A 16988-nucleotide genomic window follows, 5' to 3' on the forward strand; every position below is an offset into this window, starting at 1 on the left:
AAACAATTTATGTTTGGCAAGAATAATGGGCTTGATCTTGGTTTCTAGCAGAATATTTTGCAGATCTACGTTTGCCATCTCATTTTCCTTTGTTATCGGTGGTCTCTTCAAGTATTTCCTGAATGTGAAAATTAAACTTTAAACTATGAGTAGAACCCACAGAAAAGACCTGGAAATTGTGCTGCTGCTACTGCCAAAAAAAAAAAAAAAAAAAAAAAAAGTTTGATCATCTACTCCACTCCCACATAGCAAACATGAAATTACAATGAAAGCCTTCCAAACACACCTTTTCTGGGCTGGAGGAGTGTTAATGAATTCTTGACCCACTTGGTGATCCAAAACCTTTCCCAAAACAACAGTGCCTAACTGGATACGGTTTGGACAGCAAGTGCAGTAGGCTAAGAAACGACTGTTTAGAGCTTCTCTAAGCACTGAGGATATGTCTACGCTACAAGGCTAAGTCCGGATACCGGAGGTATCCTGAAATAGTTACCCTTTGTCTACACAAGTCGTCTATTATTTTGAAATGTTTTTGAAATAACAGGTGCACTTTTTCACCATCTCAGTCAACCTTGTTGCACGCGGAATAAAAGACGGCTCGAAATAACACTTCTTTTCGAAATTTGGCACCTTGTAGATGTGCCAAATTTCAAAATAAGCTATTTCGAAATAAAATCGAATGGGTAGCAGGTTTAAAACTAATAAAAGGAAGTTCTTCTTCACACAGCGTGCTGTCAACCTGTGGAACTCCTTGCCAGAGGAGGCTGTGAAGGCTAGGACTATAATAGAGTTTAAAGAGAAGCTGGATAAATTCATGGAGGTTAGGTCCATAAAAGGCTATTAGCCAGGGGATAAAATGGTGTCCTTGGCCTCTGTTTGTCAGAGGCTGGAGAGGGATGGCAGGAGACAAATCGCTTGATCATTGTCTTCGGTCCACCCTCTCTGGGGCACCTGGTGCTGGCCACTGTCGGTAGACAGGATACTGGGCTAGATGGACCTTTGGTCTGACCCAGTACGGCCGTTCTTATGTTCCTATGTTAAGATAAGCAATTTGTGTAGCGCAAATTGTGTATCCTATTTTGAGTTTAGGGTGCAGTGTAAATGCACTCTGAGTTATCCTCATCAGCATTCATGGTCATTACTGTTGTGGAACGGAGAAGAAAATACTTACTCACTGGTACCCAGAGAGAGAAGATGTAAAAATCTGGGTAAGAGAATGGAAAATGTCTCACCTCCACTGAGGATTTTTTTTCCCCTTGGCACATTCTCTTGCATATTCCTCACCTCAGGGCAGAGTCTTCTCTATTAGAAAAAAATAGCAGCAAATTTTGACTTCTTGCTATCTCCCTATGACAGGTTTTGGTACTTTTGAAGTGTATTCAGCAGGAGAGGAGGAAGGGAATGAGGGAGCAGTAAACAGTGGTCCCTGTAATGTCAGGGTTTACTATGGATCACTAGCATGGCTCTATTGAGAGATGTTCTTTACAGAAGCATGGACCAGTAGAAATGAGAACAGCCTGAGAACAGCTCCTTGCCCGATTCATAGATACTGAGTTTAAAACACATAAATCCCTCTGCTTTTAACTGAAAATAAGGTCCAACCCCCTCGGATCGAAGAGAAAATAAAGAAAGATGTTATAGTCAGATGAGGAAACTGGGCGTCACGAGAGCAGAGTTCTATGCCTGAGGAAGCCACTGGCTCACTTTTTGGCATTAGAAATTATAATATTCACGACTACACAGTGATTGTCTTTTATGTCTACAAAGCATCTGGGAGGAGTAAATCCCAGCTCAGGTGGACGGACATACAAACGTAACCGCACTAGCTTCTAAAAACAGCACTATGGCTGTCATGGCTCAGGAAATTGCTTGGGCTAGCCATGTGGGTACGTATCCTGGGGTCAGGCAGGATAATATTTGGGTGGCCAGGCCATGCTGCTGCAGTTATTATTTGTAGGCATTCATTTGAGCAGAGCTAGCACATGTACAGCTACCTATACTGGAAGCTACATCACCCAGATGCTCTGCAGAAATACCCTTGGTGAACACATGTTAGAGGAGCACACAAGGAGACTTCACAACCACTGACGTGGGGACAAGTGAGGAAGTGGAGCTGTGGCCCTGTCCTTTCTCTTCTCACACATGATGAACTGGCAGAGGATGGTTCGTGCCTCAGAGACTATCTCTTCTGATGCTTCTTCTGGGGCAGGGCAGCTCCATGTTACCCTCAACTCAGCGTGCAACCACATAATCCAGCCCTCAGAGCCCACCGACCTCAGAGAGCTGCTGGAATAGAGCTGGATTAATTAAAGGTGTTTTCAAGTCCTCCTGTGGAAGGTGTTATTGCAACTCACACACATTCTGGATGTGATTCCCTGTCCCATCTAGTGGCACTGAGACCACTTACAGACAGAAGAATGTGTCTGCTCTACAACCTTAGCTGAGAACCAGCTGGCTTTTAGCTCATGCAGTAAAGGCTCATGCACTAAGCTCCAGAGGTCTCAGGTTCGATTCCATCTGCAGATGACCGGGGACCGCCAGCATGATGCTATGGAAGTACAAAGCATGCGGAAGTCAGCTCTCTGCCCTTTTTGGTGATTTTCTGCTCTTTCTTTCAGGGCCTGTTTTAGAACCGAGGGCCATATGTGGCCAACCATTTTGATAACAGTTGAAGAATAAATTCAAAGTGTGACTGAGTCCAAGTGCCCCACAGTGGGGTCCTAACCCTCACTGCTCAGCCACAGAAAATCTGGCTGGCCCAGTCCCCAGGCCTGCCTGAAGGAAGGCTGTCAGATATTCAGTATCAAAATGGGAGCCAGTGTGAAGGAGGCCGGACCACTTTCATCTCACTTTCATCTACACAGCACTCTAAACGTGAAATATGATATGCAGTTTGTACTATGCAAATGGTGTATCTTATTTTGATTGAATTTCAAAATAGGTTATTTCAAAATTTAGCATGTCAACACAGCACCAAATTTTGAAATAACGTGTTATTTCGAGATATCCCTTAACCCTTGTGGAATGAAGGTTACCGGGATGCCGAAATAGTGCGCCCGTTATTTTAAAAAATATTTCAAAATAACGGGCAGCTTGTGAAGATGGAAGGTCGTTATTTCAGGATACCTCTGGCGTCCCGAAATAGCCGTGCAGTGTAGACGTACCTGTAGTGCCTCTGCTACCCATCCCTCAACGAGCCAGTTGCCTAGGTTTCACTTAACATCCAATTTCCACAAATATTGACACACATGCCTTTGAAATTCATGTCCACGAATATTTGTTCCAGAAAAAAAAAACGTGTATGTACAAAGCATATAAATAAGCATGCCAGGACATGTTTCTGTGCCCCAAGCACAAATGTTTTATAGCTCTGATATTAAACTCACTTGCTGCTGGTGATGAACATTTCACCACTGGAAAGTCCCCACAGAGTCACAACCCATTTGCTCTGTCCCCTGGAGTATTAGCAGTCGCTTGCAGACAATAGACAATTTTGGCATTGCTGTTGCTGTGTTGGCTCGCAGCGCTAACCTCAGAGAGTGAGCACTTGGAACAAAGTGGCTGTTATCCTAGAGTGGATCATAGGCCCAGCTGCTCCAATATCCTGCTTCTAGATAGCGGTTACCATGAAAAAGTCAGCCAGCTGTTACCATACTGTCTTACATCAATCAGCGGTTATTTCTAGTGCTGGCTGGAAAACAAGGAACCTGTTTTGCAAAAACGTTTGCGGTTTTAGAATTTGTTTTCCTCTGCATCAGGCCAGACTAATTTTATAGCCTAATGCTTTCACCTGGGATGAGGAAGGTCTAGATTCACATGCATGTTCTGCTTGAGTCTTTCCCAACTGGGCAGAGAAGGAATTGAACATGGATCTCTCATATGCCAGATGAGTGCCCTAATCATTGGGCTACTTGCTATTCTATGGGGTGTTTGTCTGTCTTGTCCTCTGTTCTAACCATAGGTCAATGAAGGGACTATACCTGCCACTGCATAGTGGACGTAACCCAACTTTTTAATAGTGACCACTGTGTTTTAGGTTTCAGAGGCTGCTGAAGGCACTCTCATAATGTGCCTGGCCAGCTATGCAACACTGTGTGTAGGGGGAAAACTCCCTGACAGAGGCAGGTGATCAATCTGCAATCCAAAGTGCTACATTTAATTGCCCATTCCGTTAGCGTGCATCGCGACAAATGGGAACCCTCAATAAACCAGGGAAATAGTCACCCGCCACTACTTTGAGAGGTAGATAGCATGAAGAAAATTCAAGTGATGGAGAATTACTGAGCATGGCACTAAAAACTCTCCCCATATCAGCAGCGTAGAACTTACACAGCCAATAGATCTCTGAATCACACATCACGTATGCATGACTGCTCTCTTCAAGTGAGTGTGCGCATAACAGGGTCGGCACTCACCTCACGCGAGCACCCATTTGGCCAAGTGCGACTTCCTGCACTGCCTTCAGTCTTTTAAAAGCCTTGCAGCTACTCAGCCCTCTGGCCAAGTCATACCCTTTCATGTAACCGCAAACTCCTTCCAGAGTTTACCTCTAACAGGGGCCCATCTCGGTACCCTCTATAGAGTGTCTCTCTGAATCCAGTCTTTCAGACTGTTTCCCCTCTTAATATGAGACTTGTCATCATGGAGACAGCATTCTAACAGCTCCCCACTTTGAGCTGACTCAAACCAACCCTGATCATCTTCCTTCCAGGTCTGGGCTGCCACTGAGCTGCCTCTAGATCTGCAGCTCTTTTTATAGTCCTTCCTGGCTCCTGATTGGCTGGTTCCTCCAGAGCCACTCTAGCTCCCTGGAGAACTTTTGTATGGCCCTCTTGGCCTTAGGGCCTAGCCCAATTACAGTGTGTTAATCCAATCAGCGAAGAGAAAAGTACAAGATGGACTTTTCTGACCAGTGACAAGTAAGTCTCTGTGTTGAAATCTCAAATATTAGCAATCAATCCATGGAGGGTGGTTATTTTTTTTTAATTCAGTCAAATTCAAGCAAATAAATCATGAACAGCCTGAGGATTTTCCAAGAGCAGGAAATAAATTGTTGTAAATTACTCGCTCTGCACTACCTTACTACAAATCATGTACATTACCTGGTGTTCTGTATTCTTTTCAACATAATAGGTAACATTCTGTTTATTATACTCATTTTTAAGTTATTAGTTACATTCGGCCTTTTGCAAACAAGATAAAAAAATTGCAAACAGATCAGATGCTTTTCCAGCTACCTCATTAACAGTCCTTTTAGTCCAGGAGAGCTGAACATTTTGCATAATAAGAAAGGCTAAAATGATAATGTGCTATCAGCTCAGCAATTATGAATGGAACTGTAATGTCCTTTCATAATACCTGGCATCGGCATCCCAAAGGACCCGACAAATTATGGGCCAGATGTATGTCTGTGAAGCATTGTGCACCTGAATAGCAGTGTATAAATAACAATTCTGCCAGAAAAATCTCCAGAGCAAATAGATTTATTTGGGGAAAGGAAGATTACTTAGTAGCCACTGGAGTTCTCTAAATATTTTGTCTTTGCAGATTTTAGGATTAATGTGGCATGGATCCTGGAACCATTTCAAGACCAGAGGACCATTAAGAGGTATGACCATTAGCATGCACACCCATGGCAGAGCCACCATTTCAAAATGTCATTATAAAAGAAGGGACCCGTAATCCCACCTCTGTTTCTTTGCCTGTTCTAACTAGAGTTGCCAGATGGATAGTAAAGCAAAAAAAAAAAAAAAAAAAAAAAACCAGCATGGCTCCTTTAAGAAATGCTTTTGAGGCTTTTTGGCCCTAACAGGCTGCTGACAGCCTTCCACCATCTTGTCTTCCTGCTCCGGGTCAGACAGCTCTCCTGCAGAACCAGGTAAGCACCCAGGATTTTCATCTCCTGGCCGGGAAAAAAAAAATCAGAAAGTATCGGACATTTTAGTTGTCCAGTATTTTTTGAATATTTTTACTGGACAGGAAGCGAAAATACAAGACTGTCCGGGTCAATACCGGACACCTGGCAACCCTACTTTTAACCAGCTAAAGCTTTTCCAAGGCAGCAGGGAATTCATGGAATGTCAGTGTGGCTCTAAAGAGCCCCTGCCCACCCAAAATCTCTCAACATACCTCCTGTTTACTTCACCTCACATGAAACTGCCTTTGCCGATCCCTGCAGTTGGAGTTAAGACGACAACAGACAATGGAGGGAGGACAGTGGTGACATACAATGGAAGATAACGAACTAACTCATCAGCACCTTTTTCTGCAATATGCTGGTTCTTCCTCAGAGGTCTCCCATCCATGCACTAACGAGGCCCTATCCTGCCTAACAATTAAATACCTAATTAGATCACAGCCGAAGGTACTATGGCTGCAGTGTGTGTTATTTAGTCCTGCATTATAAGCAAAATTGCATACAGTACATTAAATCTCTCAGGGGCTTCTCTTCCAAAGATACGCGTGATGGATGTAATTGCCCACAAACAAATCATCAGCTAATCAGCTGCTTTTCATTATTACCTCCCACAGCACATCTATTTTGTAAATAAATGCATTTAAGAGCAAACAATTTTAGAGAAAACAAAAGATTCCGGGGATATGTTTTCAACCGAGGAGGAGGAAAAGTGCTAATTCAAATATTAAAATGAAGCAAAATTAACATAGGATGGGATGATTATTCCATTCCATGTATCACTACCTATTACCGTAAAATAATAGACAGAAATCTGTGACTTTAATGGATGATCTGGGTAGCTGAAGAGAATTGTGATTGACTGAAGCATTTACATAGAGGCTGATGAACAGCATAATGAATGCATTTACAAAACACGGCTAAGGTCTAGTGAGGATTTAGCTGAATTTAATCCGGACATCCAAAGGGGCTTGTAGAGCAAATATCCTATAATAAACCATATGCCTAGTCCTGCATGCCTTACTCAGGCAAAGCTACCACAGAATACACTTGTTCAATGGGACGTGAGTTCAGCGAGAGTTTTGCCTGCGCAAGGACTTTTGACCCGACGATAGTGTTGGACCATATGAGAGTTATCAGTTCACATGTAATATTTTATTTCTGCCCGAAGTCCAGTTAATGACAAACAAAGAAAACTCAACTGTGTTCCAGTTAGTGGTAAAACAGTGCAAAGTTATAAGCAATCCATTATGATTTGCTGTTTCAACGTGACATACGGTACCTGTAGTTTCCTAGATACACCCCATCTGGATTAAGCATCGGAGCTATTTTGAAGACCAAGTGATCTCGCAGTATTTTAGCTATGGGATGCTGGCTCACGAGGAAGTCAATTATACCTGGGAGAAACATAAGGAAAAAAAATGTTAAGAGCCTCTTTGTTATAAAAATACAATTTCAGCCTATATATGTTAGGCTAAACATTGAAACAAAAACAGATATTCCTTTTAGTTCCGGTCAGGGCTGAGGGCTCCAACATTCAGATAGGGCTTTTAATTCTCTAAGTGCTTTGCAGATATTAGCCACATAATCCTTATTATTCCTCAATGAGCTAAACAAGTGCTTCATCCCACCCCCTGGTTACAGCTGAAGAAACACGATCCTCATGGGGTGCAACTAGGAAGAGCCTTACTGAAGTCAATAGTTTTATACCGGCTGAATTTCAAACCCAGGGAAACTGAGGAAGTGAGCTGACAAGCTGGATTTCCCTCTCCCTTACACCTGTGTAAATCAGGAGTAACTCCCCTGACCTCAATGGGGTTACATCAGTTTAAAACCAATGCAAGGTGGAGGAGACATCAGCTTTGTCTACACTTAAAAGTTTAGAGCACAGCCATGGCAGCGCTTTCAACTAAAAGCGTGGCCGTGGCATGAGTGCCGGGAGAGAGCTCTCCTAGTGCTATCTGTAAACCACCTCCACCAGGGGTGTAGCTGACAGCATTGTATCCTGGTTCACAATGGCGCTTTACAGCGCTGTAGCTTACTATGCCTGGGAGGGCATTTTCACACCCCTGAGCCAGAAAGTTACAACGTTGTAAAGTGCCAGTGTAGACTTGTCCTCAGACCTTAAGTATGTTTCCTTAAGATCACCGTCAGTAGAAGAGCCTTCATTAGAACAGGGGTTCCGATCTACATTCATCATGTGCTCAGACCATTTCAGTACATCTTCTTTACCCTAACACTGGTGTTTGAGGAGGGAACACTTGCCACCTACAATTCCACTAACGTGCTGAAAGGGGTTGGCCACATTAACAGGAAGGGGAAGAAGAAAGGCAGTGTTGTGTTTTGATTTGACGCCTCTTCTTCCGCGTAGTTGACACGGATACGAGTATTTGCCACCAAACAAATGTGATGGCAAATTGAGCTCCTCTGCCATTTTGAGACACCTAGAGATCGATCAGAACTATTTTCTGTTTCCTGGAAGGTCCATCCTGCGATGCAAGGAACTCCTATCGCATTTCCCCAGAATAAAGCAAATCATTGAGCTACTGGAGCCGGATCAAACTAAGCAGAGGAAAATTAAAACAGATTAGGAAAATGTCACAGACGTTCTGGGAGCCTGTGACAAGGTGTCTGCCCTTTAAGGGCAAAATCCAGCCTTGAGTGAGGGCTAAGAGTCAAGCTGCAGCGGAGGCAGTTATTGCTCATTGGGGCCTCGCTGGGGGCTATATCAAGAAGGGCTCCTGGAGATAGAAAAAGGAAGGACTTAGTCTTGCGTTGGCTGGAGAACAGGAGGGACCTGGTTGCCTGGGAAGCAGGAGGCTATCTGGAGGTAGAGCAGGGCTGAGGAAGGAAGGCAGGGCTGGGGAAGCTCCGGCCAGGCAAGCTCCCAGGCTGCAGAGCCTGAAGCAAGGCCTGAGGCTACTAGGGATGAGGAGAGGCATCCAGGGGAGGCAGAGGCAGCAGGTCCACACACTCTTGCCAATGATGAGCGGCCATTACAGACTGCACTTTGCCCCTGAGGCAGGGTCGGATGAAGACTGGCAGTGGGTCATTGAGGCAAGGAGGGTAGAGGGGAACTGGATGTTCCCTGAGAGGGCAGGACCCTAAGAGTGCAGGGACTGATAAACACCCCTCTCCCACGGAAGGAAGTTGAGAGACACTGGAGTGGGCACTGCTGGAGGGCAGTGTCCTGAGGAGAATGCCATGGTCTGGAAGCGACGCGGGTCTGGAAGGAAGCACGTGGCGTGAAGACATGGGGAGACACCAGCCAGAGGAAGGAGCCCTGCAGGCATGGGAGCTAATTCCCAGTGCTACTGGAAGGTTGTGCCATGGTGGTGGGTCCACCCAGTGATAGAGCCCCATCCCCTGTGTCTTTCAAAACGGGGTAGGACAGAGCTCAGGAAGAAATATAGAGCAAGAAATATTTCAGCAGTGATGGGATAGCCTGGAATAATTAAATGACTTTGACAACTTCTAGCATCTCTTATTTTTATGGGATAATTAATGTTTATTATCTGAATTCCACAGACCATGTTGGCATAGTGGTTTGGCTTTTGCAAGGCAAACACATAAAATTAAAGTGGAGTCCAAAAATCTCCTGAACAGTCCTCATTTCGACCCATTTGCTAATATCCATTTTGTACATTAAACACTGGAAGCAGATCTAAACCACTGCTGCTACTGTTAGTGAATTCTACATTCTGGCATAATGGAGACACCTTTAGATTCTTAGGTAAATAGTCCATCACCGAGCCTAAACATCCACACTTTTTGGTCAACTAATGATTTTTTTTCTCTGCAGAGCTTGAAGGAGAGAGGATCTCTTTCCACAGGGAGGTCTTCCAATGGGAGAGAGACTCATTCTGAACTTTTGGAGCTGTAATTTATATGGTTTAGGAGATGTTTCTTCAGCTACCTCCTCTCAGATAAGAAAACTGAATGCTGATCTGCTTTTTAGTTAGTGTTACGTCTTTCTTTCTTGGCATAATAAGAACACAAAGAAACCAAATGGGTAGAGCCAGGGTCCCAAGTAACTATGTTTACTAATGATACCCAAACACAGCAGGACTAGCTATATTCAGCTGCTGCAACTGCTTTCCAATTGCTTCTAAAATAGTGCAGTGTGAGCACCACTAGAGGGCTCCCCATGGACAAATGCCTCGGATTCCCCTCGACTACCGTTTTCATTCTGGTAGTTGTTCTAGCTGCTAGCCCCACTGTGTCTGAACTTTTGGCGCTCTGCTCCTATGGCAACCTTTGCCTCTGATGGGACTTGATGAAGGCTTTTCTTGCTCTGTTTCTGTTATTTAACGCAGTCTCACTTGTAGATCTAGGCACTGATGATTTAAACTTCACACAGGAAACTCTTCGCTTCTTGTACTGAAGACTTTGGTAGCGGTGGGGTATTTAGAGCATTTCAAATAGCTTGTCTGAATGATGACAAGGGCTTATTGGCAGGAAAGCACTGAGGTGACAGTGGGGGTGTTTCTACACTGCAATTAACATCCCACAGCTGGCCCATTGCAGCTGACTTGGACTTGTGGGGCTCAGACTAAGCAGCTGTTTAATTGCAGCATAGACGTTTGCGTTAGGGCTGAAGCCCAGGCGCTAGATGCATGTGAGATGGGAGGGTACCACAGCTAGGCTAGGACTAAAGCCTGATCATCTACACAGCAGTCAAAGTGCTCCTTAGCCTGAGTCAGCCCTAAGTGCCTACCTGCAGTGTAGACACCACCCTTTATTCTTTGCTGTAAGCACGTTTCTTGATTTAAGGTCTGTAACAAGCCACCCAGAAAACTTCCTCCTCCTGATTAATTCTCTGTAGTGGGATTCTTCTTATTTATTCTTCCTGTTACAATAGGTTGTCCACCTAGGGTCCCACTATGTGATGCCCGATATAAACACATAAGAAGGGATAATCATTGCAGTGACGAGCTTATAGTCTTTATAGACAAGACAGCCAAAGGATGATGGGGAAAACAAGATGATACGATTTACATCATATCATGCTCTAGGCTGGTGGCACAGCCAGAATTAGAACCTATATCTCCTGAGTCCCAAGCTGATGGATTACCTACAAGGTCACACTATCTTCCAATTACTATGCTCCTATTGAGATAGTTGCTCTAACTTTTCCGTATTTTGAGGCTTACGGATAACTGAAGCTGAATAAATGCTTCAGTTTTTATCTGTGAGGGAAGGCTATGTCTTCTTATTGTGAGTCATATGTGAAAATAGTAAAGAGTTTTTAAAAAAGCCTCTGAAGTCTAACACTGAAATAAGAATAGTCCCAGGGAGCATAACACAAAAGGAAAATATATTTATGCATTCACACCCCATCGTAAAATGATTGTAAACAACCACAACAAATCAGAGTTTTTCCTACAGAGGAATTTGCTTATCCAAAGATATTTAAAATTAAAAGATAGATGCTGCATTATTTTTAAAAATGCCTCACAAAACTTGGTTCTTGTTTTAATAAATCAACACAAATTACATTTTACAGTTTCTATAATCAGCAAGAGACATATCAGTGTATCTCATTAGGCCAAGGTTAAGAATTTGGCAGCAGCCAAATCCCATTTAATATCATTTACTTCAAGGCAGACACAGCAGATGCCCTAATTTATTTGTTGGTCTTTGTCTTAAAATAACAGTTTGGTGGTAAACAGGAAGGGAAATGATGCCAGTCACCCTTGTTAGTGGCTAATAATTGCTTAATTTGTCCACTAATTGACCTATGCTACTGGTGAGGCGTTGGATCGTGTTGCAGGGCATGAAGTAAACAAGGCCACTGGAATGTTACCTTAGAGAATGACTTCTGGAAATGAATCTACTTATTGCAATAAATTTTCTTTTCACAGATGAGCAGATTAATTGGTCGGCCAATTAGTCTGCTATTAAAGGAAAAAAAGTGCTGCCATAAAGGGGTTGGATTTTTGGAACCATAGCTGCAGTCTGGGTCAAATGAAGAGTTCCAATTTGAATCCGTCAAATCAAACAAGAAATAAGAAAAACATTATTATTATTATTATTATTATTATTATTATTATTTTAAAAAACAAGTCTCTGTGGCTAAATTCTCTATGGAAATTCTTGATCAACTCAATACTGTCTTTGTGAAGACGTCAGAATAAAATGGAGAACAAGATGGATGAGCCCAGCACACAAGTTAAAATGTGGACAATAGCCCTCAAGTTTATAGAAACAAAGAACTATGAAAATATGGGACCTTTTCATTACAGACATGATTTATTCCAGAAATCATCATTGGCATTATTATTATTATTTACAATAATAATATACAGTTACAGATACTGCCTATACCCTGAATAGCTCAATCTAATTTCAGACACAACAGAGAGAGGGGCTGATCCAAACTCCATGGAATTCATTCTATTGGCTTCAACGGGTGTTTGGTTCTGGCACCAAATTAAAAAAAAAGAAAATGGGACTAAGGAAATGAAAGAAAAGAGATAACAATAACACTTGTTTTGACATGTGTGCAGCATTTTAAAGGTTCCATGAATTTAAGGCTGTTTCTTTGCTTGATATGGCCTGCTGAATCCATCTTCACTTGAAACTCTATTAGCTCAGACCTCCTCCCCATTCAATCAGAGCTGCATCTCCATCTTTATTTGGTCTACTTGCTGCCTTCAAGAATGCTGACCATGCTCTACTTTCTTTCTTCTCTTGGGTTTTGCAGCTCGAAAGATCATTGGCCCTTCTCTGATGCATGCTCTTTTAGCATCTCTTATTCTCCAAACAGCTGTAGATGTCCCTCCAAGTCACTCTTCCATCTTCACCGTGCATCCTATCATGGCTACCTCAACCGCTCTGATAATTTCAACTGTCCTTATGAAGATTTGCCTCAAATTACCTTCTTTACCTCTGACGACATTCTCTCTATCTAAAATTTCTGGCTGCTTCTTGGATTGCCCTTTACTACCTCACATGCTAGTCCCTAAAGCTGCTTCTTGCTCCTTTCTCCTGATGTCTTTTCGCTATTTGCATCAATACGTCAATATCTGTGGGAAATTGTATAACTTTAAAATGTGCACTACTATTAGAATCTAATACTTGTAGATTCTAATACAAAATGACATTCTGTAATACAAACATATCCTGGCCTGTCTTGTACATGTCAGGAAAGAAGTAATTCATATTTTGGGAGCCATTTGCTAACGACTGAAATACATGCTGATCAGGAAAAAAAATGTCTCCTGCTGTAAGCTTTAACTGCATCTTGTAGCTAAAAGTGAATATTTTGAAATTTGGGATTAACCAAAACGATGTAAATTGCCTTGCAAAACAATAACAATAAACAGATATGAATGTTTCACTCTGCCATAAGAAACATTTAACTGACAGCAGGAAGCAGTTTTCCCATTAGAAGATGATGTGCATGAGGTCAGTACTCGCAGAGCTGATCAACAGGCAACAGTATCCATTTTACTTTGAATTTAGTGCAGGAGAGGTATATTAATAGGCTGAGGACCTGACATCTGCTTTGTCCAGAGAACAGCATGATTAATGACAACATAAGCGTTTCCTGTGCTGCCATACCAACGTACATCAACAATGTGCGAGAAGGAACTTCCGTTAGGTGTAAGAGGCCCTAGTTCACTCAGCCATTGATGGATATTAATGTATTAATCGAAAATGAAATGCACCATGATGCATCCCAGGAACCGGGGATGTGGGCACAGATATTACTGTGGCACCATACCCCAATCAGCGTTGGTAATAAAAATATGCAAATATCGCCTTGCAGAATTCCTACTCCCAGTGGCAAACCAGCCCTCAGCACAGACCTATAGACAAATCTATTCAATATTTTTTTATTTTGGTGCATTTCCAAACTGCAATTAAAAAAATGATGTTTATACCTACGAAGAGTTCACTTGTATCCAGGATACTGGTAGGATCTAGAATCTGGCTCTTGCTAGAATTTTCTCCGGGGCAATCCATAAGTACCTGGTTAATGAGGCGCTGACTTCACTCCTCCCTGCAATACTCTGCCTCCCACCAAGACTTAGAAGCAGGCTGCTGAAATCAGATTCAGGTAAAAACCCACATAAAGATTTGGGGAAGAAGGCAGGAGATTTCACCCTGCTAAGAGAATCCTTATGGAGATGACTAGCAGGGTCTTACTAATATCTTTCCAGATGTTATTTCTCACTACATAGCCACAGCAAAATTTAAATGAATTGTACCTTAATCATCAGTACAGAGCCGCTTTTAAGAGAAATACTGCAATTAAATTGACTTTTTTCCCCAAAATACACATTGAAAATACAAAAAAAACCTTTTAATGTAGAAGATGTAATACAGTAAAATCCCTGATTCTTCAATACATTTCCTTCCTTTGCATCACAGCAAGAGACGAGCTATGCATACACTTCGAGCTAAATTCATTCCTGCTGTAACTGCAGCCAGTGCATCTATACCAGAGATGAAGAGACCCAAGAGTGGTAAGAGTATACAAAGCTGTCCTAGACCGTGACATAAAGGGCATTGGTTTAGCTGTGTAAATTTCAAGGTAGCACTGCTGTTGTGCTCTTGGAATAGATACTAGATATAGGGCTTGTCTATTCAGCACACTAGTATGTATCAGCAGGGGTGTCAACTCTAGGTCATATCAGCATGTTGCATAGTAACTGTCAGTGATCCCCGCTGGCGTGCACTAAATGTTCCCTAGTACTCATTGACAAAGTCCCATTTCAAACAGTTTTACATTAGGATGCACTAGGGAACGTCTAGTGTGCACCAGCAGGGTGCACATGGATAGCTGATGTGCAACATGAGAGATCTGGTTTTGAATCCCAGTTCGGTCACTGAAGTTTTGTATGACCTTGAACAAGTCACTGACTCTCTTTGGGCTCAGGTCCCAAGTGTAAAAGTGAGAAGATAATTCTTGTTCTCTATTTATACTGTACAATACCTAGCAAAATGGGTCTCAGTGGGGGCCGCTAGGCTGTATTGTAACACAAATAATCACCAGCAGCATCTTCTCAAATGTCTCTAATCTGAAGGTCTTGATTCTGCCAAATGGGTCTGGAAATGTCACAAAACAGTACCATATAACAGTACCCTGTGCACAGACTATGCTACTTTATTTGGGCATGTCTGTTCTGCTAGGGTGCGTCTACACTGCACCCTTAGCTTGAACTGAGCTACGCAAATTGAGTAGCTTATTTCAAGTTAATTTCACAATAGTTTATTTTGTACATTTCAATATAAGATGCTATTCCAAATCATGCCTTAATCCCCGTGGAACAAGGTTTACAGGGACGTTGGAATAATAAGCCCATTATATTTCAAAATAACGGGCTTATTTAAAAGGCACAGAATAGCTATTTTGGGATACCAGAAGTGTCCTGAAATAGTGCCTCAGTGTTGACGTACCCTTACAGAGGCTGCCTAGGACAGACAATTCAAGAAGTATGAAAAAATGAGTATTAATTTTAAAAATATATTAGTTGGAAGAATTTCAGCAATCTGGATTTGAGTTTCATCACAAGATTTGGAAACAAGAGGCAAATTTATGTTACCAGTTTACCCATCCCCCTTACTAGAAATAATTTGTAGCAGAGACCATGAACTCATTAAGATTAATGATAGCTTAGTGCTTTGTACTATTATTAATACAGGGAAAATATTTTTAATCCTTTCATCATATTTATTTCCCTGTTGTCTGCACTATCCCTACAGCAACCTAATAGTGTTGAAAGAAAGTCATGGTGCTTAGCATGTGGCTTGAGTGATGCCTACACTGCCCTCTAGTGGCAAATATGTTGGATCTGTAGTTAATATGAAGAAATCACTAAATCTGCACGACAACAGAAAGTCAACTTAAGCTACACAATTTCAGATACGTGGACATAGGTGGAGTTGATGTGCCTTATGTTGAGTTATCATGGGCTCTACATTGCAAGGGTTCGATGGGAGAAACTCTGCCATTGACTACCTTTATTCTTCTAGTCCAAGGAAGAATAACCAGGTCGGCGGGAGAGCTATTTGTGGCTGATTTTGCTGATCTTAACTAGGCCTGCTAAATGGACTGCTAGTGGATCCATCTCAGAGATTTGATCTGGGCTGCAGAGCAGATGTAGCCTCAGCTCCTTTATATCTCCTATAGAACATGAAACTCTTGACAAAAGAAAAGCAAGCAGAGACGATAATTTTTCATGACAGGATGAGTAGAAGCTAATCGAGGCCAAATCAAGCAACAAAGACATATGCATGTTCTACATGAACTATTTCCTTTTGTGAGGAAATTTCATTTTATCCGAAGAAGAAAAGACATAGAATAGCGAGTTCACAGTGAGAGGGTACGTCTAGACTACTGAGTTTTGTCGACAAAAGTGGACTTTTGTCGACAAAACTATACCAGCGTCTACATTACCGCTGAGTTCTGTCGACATAACGTCGACAGAACTCAGCAGTTTTGTCGACGCTGTATACCTCATTTTACGAGGCATAACACCTTCTATCGACAGAGTTCTGTCGACAGAAGGTGTTATTGCCTGTAGGGTTGTGTCTAGACTACAGGGTTCTGTCGACAAAGCAGCTTGCTTTGTTGACAGAACTCAATGTGTCTGGACGCGCTTTGTCGACAGAAGTTTTGTTGACAGATACTGTCGACAAAACTTCTGTCAACAAAACGCGGTAGTCTAGACGTACCCTCAGTTAGAATACAGCATTTTCTTGACCAGGGAAGAATTATCCCCAGCTAAGTGGCTAACTAGCAATAGTCCAAGTGCTTTCATTTCAGTGAATGTGAGAAAGGTAACCGTGTTAGCCTATAACTTTAAAAAACAATGAGTAGTCCTGTGGCACCTTAGATATTAACCAAAATATATAGAATCATGAGCTTTCATTGGTAAAACCCACTTCATCAGATGAATTAGAGTGGCAATACCTTGCTTTTAATGATGAAATGGAGATGTTAAATCCTAGGGTAATGGTGTCAAATCTGTAGATAAATTCCAGTTCTGCAGACTCTCTGTAACTGGTTAGTGAAATTCCTTTATAGAGGAATGGCTGACACCATTACCATGGGCTTGAACAA

The 16988-nt window shown here is 42.3% G+C and overlaps 1 protein-coding gene across 1 annotated transcript in view; it reads right to left on the reverse strand.

The window, feature by feature from the left end:
* LOC149523907 (cytosolic carboxypeptidase 6-like) overlaps nt 1-16988 on the reverse strand; it is a 429125-nt gene that overhangs the window by 297164 nt on the left and 114973 nt on the right. The window contains exon 3 of the mRNA XM_089780411.1: nt 7197-7311. Coding sequence (XP_089636537.1) covers nt 7197-7234 — 38 coding nt within the window. The 5' untranslated portion in view covers nt 7235-7311. The remainder of the gene's footprint in view (nt 1-7196; nt 7312-16988) is intronic.

Source organism: Pelodiscus sinensis, chromosome 9, assembly GCF_052426305.1.
Source record: "Pelodiscus sinensis isolate ZL-2025 chromosome 9, ASM5242630v1, whole genome shotgun sequence".
NCBI lineage: Eukaryota > Metazoa > Chordata > Testudines > Trionychidae > Pelodiscus > Pelodiscus sinensis.